At 49.2% G+C, this 11,951-nt stretch overlaps 1 protein-coding gene across 1 annotated transcript in view; it reads right to left on the bottom strand.

Moving 5' to 3' along the window:
- Positions 1-11,951, bottom strand: part of nlrx1 (NLR family member X1) — a 234,195-nt gene that overhangs the window by 122,454 nt on the left and 99,790 nt on the right. The window contains exon 4 of the mRNA XM_034168712.1: positions 10,052-10,283. Coding sequence (XP_034024603.1) covers positions 10,052-10,283 — 232 coding nt within the window. The remainder of the gene's footprint in view (positions 1-10,051; positions 10,284-11,951) is intronic.

Genomic DNA, 11,951 nt, shown 5'->3' with positions numbered 1-11,951 from the left:
GGCGCCTGTGCTAGTTAAGCAGCTGTACCGGTGGCGCCTGTGCTAGTAAGAGCTGTACCGTGGCGCCTGTGCTAGTAAGCAGCTGTACCGGTGGGCGCCTGTGCTAGTTAGCAGCTGTACCGGTGGGGCCTGTGCTAGTTAGCAGCTGTACCGGTGGCGCCTGTGCTAGTTAGCAGCTGTACCGGTGGCGCCTGTGCTAGTTAGCAGCTGTACCGGTGGGCGCCTGCGCTAGTTAGCAGCTGTACCGGTGGGGCCTGCTGCTAGTTAGCAGCTGTACCGGTGGCGCCTGTGCTAGTTAGCAGCTGTACCGGTGGCGCCTGTGCTAGTTAAGCAGCTGTACCGGTGGCGCCTGTGCTAGTAAGCAGCGTACCGGTGGCGCCTGTGCTAGTTAGCAGCTGTACCGGTGGGGCCTGTGCTAGTTAGCAGCTGTACCGTGTGGTGGCCTGTGCTAGTTTAGCAGCTGTACCGGTGGCGCCTGGTGCTAGTTAGCAGCTGTACCGGTGGCGCCTGTGCTAGTTAGCAGCTGTACCGGTGGCGCCTGTGCTAGTTAGCAGCTGTACCGGTGGGGCCTGTGCTAGTTAGCAGCTGTACCGGGGGGCCTGTGCTAGATTAGCAGCTGTACCGGTGGGCGCCTGGTGCTAGTTAGCAGCTGTACACCGGTGGGGCCCTGTGCTAGTTAGCAGCTGTACTGGTGGGGCCTGTGCTAGTTAGCAGCTGTACTGGTGGCGCCTGTGCTAGTTAGCAGCTGTACCGGTGGGGCCTGTGCTAGTTAGCAGCTGTACTGGTGGGGCCTGTGCTAGTTAGCAGCTGTACTGGTGGGGCCTGTGCTAGTTAGCAGCTGTACCGGTGGGGCCTGTGCTAGTTAGCAGCTGTACTGGTGGGGCCTGTGCTAGTTAGCAGCTGTACCGGTGGGGCCTGTGCTAGTTAGCAGCTGTACTGGTGGGGCCTGTGCTAGTTAGCAGCTGTACCGGTGGCGCCTGTGCTAGTAAGCAGCAGCGATGGCACTTGCAGCAGTTAGCAGCTGTACTGTCAGAACCTAGACTGGATCGAGTAAGTCACACTTGATAAATGTCCATTTTAACTAAGAAACCAGGACAGCAGGACCTTGCAGAGTAACTGATGAAAATGCCAAGACTATGAGACCACTACTGTAGGACTGTCTACAAAGACAAAAAAGAGCCAGAAGAAACAAACAAAAACAAAAGTCATTAATCCCTTACCAAAAAGTAGTATATGCAAGTATGTTTCAAGTATACTTCTAGTTTACTTTTTATATACTTATCAGTACTATTTTTTGGTAAGGGATGAGCAATTTCTGCTTTTGTTTTATGTATTTCATATTTCTCTGTGTGCAATCAAAGTTCCACCAATCAGAAAGAGTTCATGTTTTTAGAAAGGAAATTGTTTCTTCAGTCAGTTGTAGGTTTTGTTCTAGTGTCTACAGGCAGGTCTGGTTTCAGAACTTCCAGAATACAGAACCGCTCTTCTGTTTCACTGGATCTGTGCACTGCTGCCCTCTGGTGGTTCACTACACAGAGTAATTATGTTGACTGATGTACCAGATCACCTGATGTCTCTGCAGATCATCTCCAACTACACTACAGAAATAATCAATCTTACCGAGCACGTGCTGTCACACGACTCTTTAAAATGGAAACTCTTTTCTTCTTATTTACCTTTGAGATACATCTGTCATTGTTGCTCTTTCACCACATTTTAAATTCAGAATTAATTGTGCTAAAATCATGTCTCCAAAAGCTCTGTATAAATAAAAAAAATATTAAAAAAACCCCACAATGTCAAACTTTTATTTGATCTTTTAAAGTATGATCATTCTCGTGTTCTTTTATTTGTTGCTATATTGACACCTGCATGTCCTGGTAAGCAAGCAGGACAGGACGCCAGTCTGTCACAGGGTGTGAGGCGGCGCGAACCCTGGACAGGACGCCAGTCTGTCACAGGGTGTGAGGCGGCGCGAACCCTGGACAGGACGCCAGTCTGTCACAGGGTGTGAGGCGGCGCGCACCCTGGACAGGACGCCAGTCTGTCACAGGGTGTGAGGCGGTGCGAACCCTGGACAGGACGCCAGTCTGTCACAGGGTGTGAGGCGGTGCGCACTCTGGACAGGACGCCAGTCTGTCACAGGGTGTGAGGCGGTGCGCACTCTGGACAGGACGCCAGTCTGTCACAGGGTGTGAGGCGGTGCGAACCCTGGACAAGACGCCAGTCTGTCACAGGGTGTGAGGCGGTGCGAACCCTGGACAGGACGCCAGTCTGTCACAGGGTGTGAGGCGGCGCGAACCCTGGACAGGACGCCAGTCTGTCACAGGGTGTGAGGCGGCGCGAACCCTGGACAGGACGCCAGTCTGTCACAGGGTGTGAGGCGGTGCGCACTCTGGACAGGACGCCAGTCTGTCACAGGGTGTGAGGCGGTGCGAACCCTGGACAGGACGCCAGTCTGTCACAGGGTGTGAGGCGGTGCGAACCCTGGACAGGACGCCAGTCTGTCACAGGGTGTGAGGCGGCGCGAACCCTGGACAGGACGCCAGTCTGTCACAGGGTGTGAGGCGGCGCGAACCCTGGACAGGACGCCAGTCTGTCACAGGGTGTGAGGCGGCGCGCACCCTGGACAGGACGCCAGTCTGTCACAGGGTGTGAGGCGGTGCGAACCCTGGACAGGACGCCAGTCTGTCACAGGGTGTGAGGCGGTGCGCACTCTGGACAGGACGCCAGTCTGTCACAGGGTGTGAGGCGGTGCGCACTCTGGACAGGACGCCAGTCTGTCACAGGGTGTGAGGCGGTGCGCACTCTGGACAGGACGCCAGTCTGTCACAGGGTGTGAGGCGGTGCGAACCCTGGACAGGACGCCAGTCTGTCACAGGGTGTGAGGCGGTGCGAACCCTGGACAGGACGCCAGTCTGTCACAGGGTGTGAGGCGGTGCGCACTCTGGACAGGACGCCAGTCTGTCACAGGGTGTGAGGCGGTGCGCACCCTGGACAGGACGCCAGTCTGTCACAGGGTGTGAGGCGGTGCGCACTCTGGACAGGACGCCAGTCTGTCACAGGGTGTGAGGCGGTGCGCACTCTGGACAGGACGCCTGTCTGTCACAGGGTGTGAGGCGGTGCGCACTCTGACAGGATGCCAGTCTGTCACAGGGTGTGAGGCGGTGCGCACTCTGGACAGGACGCCAGTCTGTCACAGGGGTGTGAGGCGGTGCGCACCCTGGACGGACGCCAGTCTGTCACAGGTGTGAGGCGGTGCGCACTCTGGACAGGATGCCAGTCTGTCACAGGGGTGTGAGGCGGCGCGCACTCTGGACAGGACGCCAGTCTGTCACAGGGTGTGAGGCGGCGCGCACCCTGGACAGGACGCCAGTCCTGTCACAGGGTGTGCGGCGGCGCGCACCCTGGACAGGACGCCAGTCTGTCACAGGGTGTGAGGCGGCGCGCACCCTGGACAGGACGCCAGTCTGTCACAGGGTGTGAGGCGGTGCGCACTCTGGACAGGACGCCAGTCTGTCACAGGGTGTGAGGCGGCGCGCACTCTGGACAGGACGCCAGTCTGTCACAGGGTGTGAGGCGGCGCGCACCCTGGACAGGACGCCAGTCTGTCACAGGGTGTGAGGCGGCGCGCACTCTGGACAGGACGCCAGTCTGTCACAGGGTGTGCGGCGGCGAGCACCCTGGACAGGACGCCAGTCTGTCACAGGGTGTGAGGCGGCGCGCACCCTGGACAGGACGCCAGTCTGTCACAGGGTGTGAGGCGGCGCGCACCCTGGACAGGACGCCAGTCTGTCACAGGGTGTGAGGCGGCGCGCACTCTGGACAGGACGCCAGTCTGTCACAGGGTGTGAGGCGGCGCGCACTCTGGACAGGACGCCAGTCTGTCACAGGGTGTGAGGCGGCGCGCACCCTGGACAGGACGCCAGTCTGTCACAGGGTGTGAGGCGGCGCGCACCCTGGACAGGACGCCAGTCTGTCACAGGGCAGGCAAGAAAAACAGAAGTGCTACAAGTAAAATCTAAAACCCCGTCACACTAAAGGCCGAAGGAAAGTTGAGCCCACATTACAGAAGTGTGGAGGTGCATTCAAGGACGTCGGAGAGTTCCTAATTTGTATGAAATAAGACTTTAATTTGCACATAAAATGAATAAATCTAGTTGTAAAGAAAAATAAACATTTATGGGAGTAAGAAAATCCTGGAAATCCTGTAGTCTGGTTACAGTCACTCTCTGTCCGTATCTGTGTCAATTTCTGAACACGGACAGCGTACAGTCAACTTTACTCAGTGGAGGCGCCACACCCGTGTCCTTACATCACCCATCACATTGTTCCTGCAAAGGGACACTATGTTCTTTTTCTATTATTACTTTTGTTTTGGCAGTTTTTAAGTAGTGTGTGCTTCTGCTTTTCTACATTCTGAATTTCCATCTTTGGGTGGCAGCCAGGCACAAATACAAACCCCGTTACAAAGTTATCATGTTCTTGTACAAATGTAGGCGCATTTGCCTCGTCCCCACCGGTGTAAAGAACAGGGTCTGCACTGATGTCAGACCCTAGGAAACACACTCATCAAAGCCCGTACACTCTGCTCCACCATCGTTGATGCATGTGCACAGTACGATTTCAATAGGTTTGCATGACGTAGCAGAGAAGATTTCTTCCATTTTCAGTCCAGTAGTTAAAATTACAGATTTTCTCCAGGACTCTCATTTAAGAGATTTAAGGATTAGTAAGGATTAAGTGAAAACAGTTATGAAGACAATGAAGAATGGAAATTCCACTGGTCCAGATGGCATTCCACTAGAGGCATGGAAATGTCTAGCAGAGGTAGCAGTGGAGTGTCTAACCCGATTGTTTAAATGATAAATGGACTGCATTTATGTACTGCTTTTCCATCTGCATCATATGCTCAAAGCACTTTACAATAATGCCTCACATTCACCCCGATGTCAGGGTGCTGCCATACAAGGTGCTCACTACACACCGGGAGCAACTAGAGCAGTGGTCACCACCCTTGTTCCTGAAGGGCACCTGCCCTGCATGTTTTCTAACTCTCCCTGTTCCACTCCTGTTGTGTGGGCCGCTGAAGAGGAGGTACTGCTGGCCCACCACCACCAGATGGCGCCCTGCTTGGAGTGCGGGCTTCAAGCACGAGAGGGCGCTGGAGCCACTGGGAGTGACAGCTGTTACTCATCATCAGCACCAGCTGTCACTCAGTCAACTCATCACCATCACCATAAAGGCCGGACTGCAACTCCACCTCCTCGCCGAGAAATCAGCTACCTTGGAGGTAATTTCTCTGCTGAATTTAAACTGAGTCATAGTCTGATCTCTTTTGCAGCCGTTTTCCTGTGGTGTTTCCTTATCTGCTGGATTGGCGTTTGGTGTGATTAGCGATGGCTTCGTCTCACACCCCAACCAGATAAGTGGTTAAACAGGAGCTGCACGAGTGTGTGATTGGAGGTGGAGGCGCTCCCTCCCAAAAGAACACAGACTGTGGGATTACTGAGTGTGCGTACTCACACTCACCTGTGCTGTTTCTGTTCTCTGCCAGCAGTACCAGGTCTGACAGCTGGAGACGGTGACCACCTGGGGACCCAGGACTTGGCGGCTCCGGTGTTCTTCAGATCCGTTGGCGGTGAGGGCCGTGTGGGATCCGGCTCGGTTCTGGACGGGCGTCTCCTATCCTCAAGCCTGCCCACACGTCACCCAACGTGTAATTGACTGTAGTCCCAAACTGATTGTTGTCTGTATTCCGTTGTGCACAATTTACAACATTAAATTGTTACTGTTTGGCTTATCCATTGCCCGTTCTTTTATGCCCCCTGTTGTGGGTCCGTGTACCTACACTTTCACAACAACTCCCAGGCAATTAACTCTATCAGGTGGAACCAGCTCCCAATTCAGATCAGGGAGACAGACACCCTCTGTACTTTTAAGATTAGGCTTAAAACTTTCCTTTTTGCTAAAGCTTATAGTTAGGGCTGGATCAGGTGACCCTGAACCATCCCTTAGTTATGCTGCTATAGACGTAGACTGCTGGGGGGTTCCCATGATGCACTGTTTCTTTCTCTTTTTGCTCTGTATGCACCACTCTGCATTTAATCATTAGTGATCGATCTCTGCTCCCCTCCACAGCATGTCTTTTTCCTGGTTCTCTCCCTCAGCCCCAACCAGTCCCAGCAGAAGACTGCCCCTCCCTGAGCCTGGTTCTGCTGGAGGTTTCTTCCTGTTAAAAGGGAGTTTTTCCTTCCCACTGTAGCCAAGTGCTTGCTCACAGGGGGTCGTTTTGACCGTTGGGGTTTTACATCATTATTGTATGGCCTTGCCTTACAATATAAAGCGCCTTGGGGCAACTGTTTGTTGTGATTTGGCGCTATATAAAAAAATTGATTGATTGATTGATCAGGTGTGCTCAGCCAATCAATAGCTGGATGACACCACTTAAAAAAAAACAGGTGTGACTTGAGTAGGTTGATGTGGAAAACATACAAGGCAGGGACTCTCCAGGAACAGGGATGGTGACCCCTGACATACAGATTTGAACAAAAGCTCATAATGGTCAGTATTCATGATTGACTGATGATGAAGTCACAAAGCAGGGGTCAGCAATGCATTCAGGACTCAACGCACATTAGTGGAAATACCCTGGATCTGGTTCTTGCATGTGGTATTGCTGTCACAAATATTGACATCATGCCTCTTACATCAGTGGTCTCTGATCACTCACTTATTAAGTTTACAGTTTCGCTGCCGTGTTTAGTGGAACAACAACCTTATCACTACGGCGATGCATCAACTCCTCAACTAAGACTGAACTTGACGCTAGACTGCCTGATGTCTTAGCTTCACATGTGACAAATACCCAGTCAGTAGACAGTCTTGTGGATAGTTTAAACTCAGTGTTCAAAACTACACTCGACATGATTGCGCCACCTGTGTTAAAACCGCGCTCCCCCAAATCACAGTCACTTTGGTTCAATGATTATCTGTGTGACCTCAAGCATAAAGCAAGAGGTCTAGAACGGAAATGGCGTTGTTCAAAATTAGAAGTATTCCACCTTGCATTGTGTGATGCTATCTTAGACTATAAGCATGTATTATTGGCTACAAAGTGGACCTATTACTCTGATTTGATCAACAAAAACAAGAATAACTCAAAGTTCTTGTTCGACGCGGTAGCAACACTTATTCATGGACAACCACCTGTAGTTCACTCTCCTTGTACAGCACAAGATTTCCTGGTTTACTTTGTGAAGAAAATAGAAGACATCAGGTTAAACATATCCCGACATGCCTTAATCCAGCCACTACACCCTGCTATTGAGGTGGGTGCCACTACTGAGGTATTACCTAGATTTACAGAATTTGATAGTATCTCACTAGACATGCTGACGAAACTCGTAACAACCTGTTTATTTGATCCTATACCAACAAAACTGTTTAAGGACCTGTGGTCTACTCTTGGGCCGATTGTGCTGGAAATTATTCATGTTTCTTTAACTTCTGGATCTGTTCCTAAAAGAAACCTAATCTTGACCCTAGTGTATTGAAAAGCTATAGGTCAATATTTTTTATTTTTGTTCTAAAATTCTGGAAAAAGTGGTGTCACGGCAGCTCGTAGACTATCTTACTGAGAATAATCTCTTTGAGCCACTGCAGTCTGCTTTTAGAAAATATCATTCCACAGAGACGGCTCTCACTAAAGTGGTGAATGATCTTCTGCTTACAATGGATTCGGACACCACTACGGTTCTGGTGCTGTTAGATCTCAGTGGTGCATTTGATACAGTGGATCATCATATTCTACTTGATAGGCTGGAAAATCATTTTGGGATTACTGGGAGTGTCCTTGCATGGCTGACGTCATACTTGACCAGTCGTTCTCACTGTGTTTTGTACAGTAACACTACCTCTAACCTTAGTGACATGAAATTAGGGGTTCCACAGGGGTCCTTCTTAGGCCCCCTGCTTTTCTCCCTTTATATAGCACCCCTTGGGCACATACTGTAGCCTTTTTGTGACATACGCAAATGAGTTGTACCCAGAAACTGCCCATATAAACAATGGATTTGTTTTCTGCAGTAATCAAGATTACTGTTATTCTTTGCGTGTTTCTTTTGAAACTGCAGCATCAGAGGAACATGCTTCTTCTTCAGGACTTGTTCAGAAAGAGACGAGTGCGGTGGAATGTGTTTTTACGTGATGTAGCACGGAGCACGGTTAGTAAAGCCGTAGTGAAAACACCGACGGATTAAACAGCTGATTTACGAGCCAAATGAAAAAGAAGCCTTGGAGATCAGACGGAGCTTTGAGGAAACGCATCATATCCCTGAAATAACTGACGGGACTCACAGACATATGCAGGTAGGTTATTTCTGAACGTCTGTTGTCTTCATAGAGCCACAATCAATAATGTCACAGCTACCACTTTTATGACTTATAACTTTTTTCGGGCTTTTAGGTAGACCCACTATGAAATCTCACAAAACGTATTTTAAACAATGAACTTTTTAAAATATGACAATAAATCAGTTTCATGAATAAATGAATCAAACCTTGTGAGGTCTTTTTACATTTCTTACTTTACTCAACTAAAACAAGTTGTTTGCTTTTAGATTTTGGAGCATCAGTTGCAAAATCCCTGGAAAAGCCCAAGATTCCAATGTTTTGTGCCATTCAGACCTTTTTGAGAGCTCATCAACTGCCAAAGGTACCTTTCAAACTTAAGAGAAAAAAAAGTCATATCCACTGCACCCTGTGCTTTTTCCCCTGATTTATTCTTAAGGATATAATGACTCATTAAACATAAAAAATTTTTAAAAACATAACCATTTTCTGTTTTAGGGTGTGAAAAACACTGAGGGAGAAGACGTTTGACTACAAATCAGTGGTGACCCTGCAGATCCACTCGACTGGTTGCTGAAAGGGTTTATAAATTCTATACATCTGAGCCCAGAGGAGAAATCTGTTGATGTGAACCTCAGCTCACTCTGTGTGACAGCAGAAAACACTTTAGGGATTTTGAAGTCGAGGTGGAGGGGGCTACTGAAGAGAAGAGATTCTCACTTCATCTTTACACCACCTTTAGTAACCTGCTGTGCACTTCATAATTTCTGTCATTGTTAGTAATTCACAATTTATTACTGACAAATTAGAAATTCTATCTTGTTTTAATAATCATTTTGTTTCATCTGGCTCTCTATTTGAGTCTTTGTATCCTAACTCAGACTACTCTAATAGTTACTCTCTTTCACCATCACAAAATGTTCCCCAATCATTTGTTTTGAGGCCTTTAACACATGTAGAGGTTCATAGAGCACTAAAGCAATTAGATGCTGCTAAATCTGCAGGCCCTGATAATCTGGATTCAGCGGTGAGATGTGCAGTCGGAATGACAGACTCATTCAAGGTGGAGGTGGGGTTACACCAAGGATCAGATCTGAGTCGTTTCTTGTTTGCAGTGGTGATGGACAGGTTGATGGATGAGATCAGACAGGAGTCCCCATGGACTATGATGTTTGCAGATGACATTGTGATCTGTAGTGAGAGTAGAGAGCAGGTTGAGTCTAGTCTGGAGAGGTGGCGATGTGCTCTGGAGAGAAGGGGAATGAATAAGTCCATGTGTGTGAATGAGAGGGAGCCCAGTGGAATAGTGTGGTTACAAGGAGTAGAAGTGGTGAAAGTAGATGAGTTTAAATACTTGGGTTCAACTGTTCAAAGTAATGGAGAGTGTGGTAGAGAAGTGAAGAAGAGAGTGCAGGCAGGGTGGAGAAGAGAGGACAAAGAGGAGGTTTATGGATGTAATGAAGGAGGACATGCAGGTGGTTGGTGAGACAGAGGAAAATGCAGAGGACAGGGGGAGGTGGAGACCGATGATCTCAACTACAACACTGCCCAGGAGGTATCACTGGAACTTCGGATCAAGCAGATCCTGAGAAAGGTGGTGATGTAACCTGTAGTTAGATTAGAACATGCTGCAAAACAGATTTCAGAGCAGCACAGTAAAGCTACGTGATGCTGCAGATTGTGACGTGTTGTGCAGTACCTCGGGCAGGAGGAACTTTCTCAGCAGGTTGACCATCATGACATCTGCAGGGAGTGCCTGATTGGGGTCACTGCAAAGCTCTGTGGATCCAATGCGGAAGTCCAGGTTTATCTTTTCCATCCCATTTAAGATGAAGAGTACATCTTTGGCCTGGTTTCCCTCCCCACTCAGAAAAGAAATATTCCGCAAGTGGAAGTACTTCCTCTTCACCAGGTCTCGTAAGGAAGCCACCCTGTAAAGGAGATAATCTGTTAAATGTGCACTTCAGTGCTAACATCATCCTTAAATAGTGAGAAACGTCATCCATGCTACTGTGAAAAATATCTACAGTAGAACTGGGTTCATAAATATTTGGACATTGATGTAATTTTTGTCAGTTACACTTAGAGTTAAAAATAAAACCTGAACATCTCATGATTCAGTGACATCATCACCAAGGGTGACAAGACCCACGACAGGAAGGAGGTCAATCTTCTGACCATGTGGTGCAGAGACAACAACCTCCTGCTGAACATCAGCAAGACCAAGAAGACTGTTGACTTCCAGAGAGGCCACACCCACCACTCAGCTCCGATGGTGCTGCTGTGGAGAGAGTGAGCAGCACCAAATGCCTGGTGGTGCACATCAGTCAGGAGCTCTCCTGGACCACCAACACTGCATCAATGGCAAAGAAATCATGACGGTGCCTCCAGTTCCTCGGCAAACTCAAGTGAGCAATAGCTCCTCCACCCACCATGTGCACATTCTACCGCTGCACCACCGTGTGGGGCGGAAGCTGCACCGACTACAACAGGAAAGCTCTGCAGCCCAACACAGCTGGAAAGATCACTGGTGCTTCACTGCCCTCCCTGAAAGACACACACACACACACACACACACACAGCACCTGCATCACCCAGCTCAGCCTCCTGCACTCTGGGACAAGCTAACAGAGCTTCCGTTCCCACCGCACCAAACTCAGCACCAGGCTGCCAGCAGACTGGACTCTGAAGCCTGTGAACCACACAACACCCGTCTTTTTGCAGTACGACAATATATCAAGTTATATCATATACACACACACACACACACACACACAACACTTTTGGTTTTGCTCCCATTTTGTATGAGATGAACTCAAAGATCTAAAACTTTTTCCACATACACAATATCACCATTTCCCTCAAATATTGTTCACAAACCAGTCTAAATCTGTGATAGTGAGCACTTCTCCTTTGCTGAGATAATCCATCCCACCTCACAGGTGTGCCATATCAAGATGCTGATTAGACATCATGATTAGTGCACAGGTGTGCCTTAGACTGCCCACAATAAAAGGCCACTCTGAAAGGTGCAGTTTTATCACACAGCACAATGCCACAGATGTCACAAGATTTGAGGGAGCGTGCAACTGGCATGCTGACAGCAGGAATGTCAACCAGAGCTGTTGCTCGTGTATTGAATGTTCATTTCTCTACCATAAGCCGTCTCCAAAGGCGTTTCAGAGAATTTGGCAGTACATCCAACCAGCCTCACAACCGCAGACCACGTGTAACCACACCAGCCCAGGACCTCCACATCCAGCATGTTCACCTCCAAGATCGTCTGAGACCAGCCACTCGGACAGCTGCTGGAACAATCGGTTTGCATAACCAAAGAATTTCTGCACAAACTGTCAGAAACCGTCTCAGGGAAGCTCATCTGCTGCTCATCCTCATCGGGGTCTCGACCTGACTCCAGTTCGTCATCATAACCGACTTGAGTGGGCAAATGCTCACATTCGCTGGCATTTGGCACGTTGGAGAGGTGTTCTCTTCACGGATGAATCCCGGTTCACACTGTGGCAAATGGTGGTCCCACCAGATACTGACTGGTATCCCCCCAATAAAACAAAACTGCACCTTTCAGAGTGGCCTTTTAT

Source organism: Thalassophryne amazonica, chromosome 4 (genome assembly GCF_902500255.1).
Source record: "Thalassophryne amazonica chromosome 4, fThaAma1.1, whole genome shotgun sequence".
Taxonomy (NCBI): domain Eukaryota; kingdom Metazoa; phylum Chordata; class Actinopteri; order Batrachoidiformes; family Batrachoididae; genus Thalassophryne; species Thalassophryne amazonica.
The sequence above is the reverse complement of the archived record's forward strand: the minus strand, read 5'-3'. Positions and strand labels throughout refer to the sequence as shown.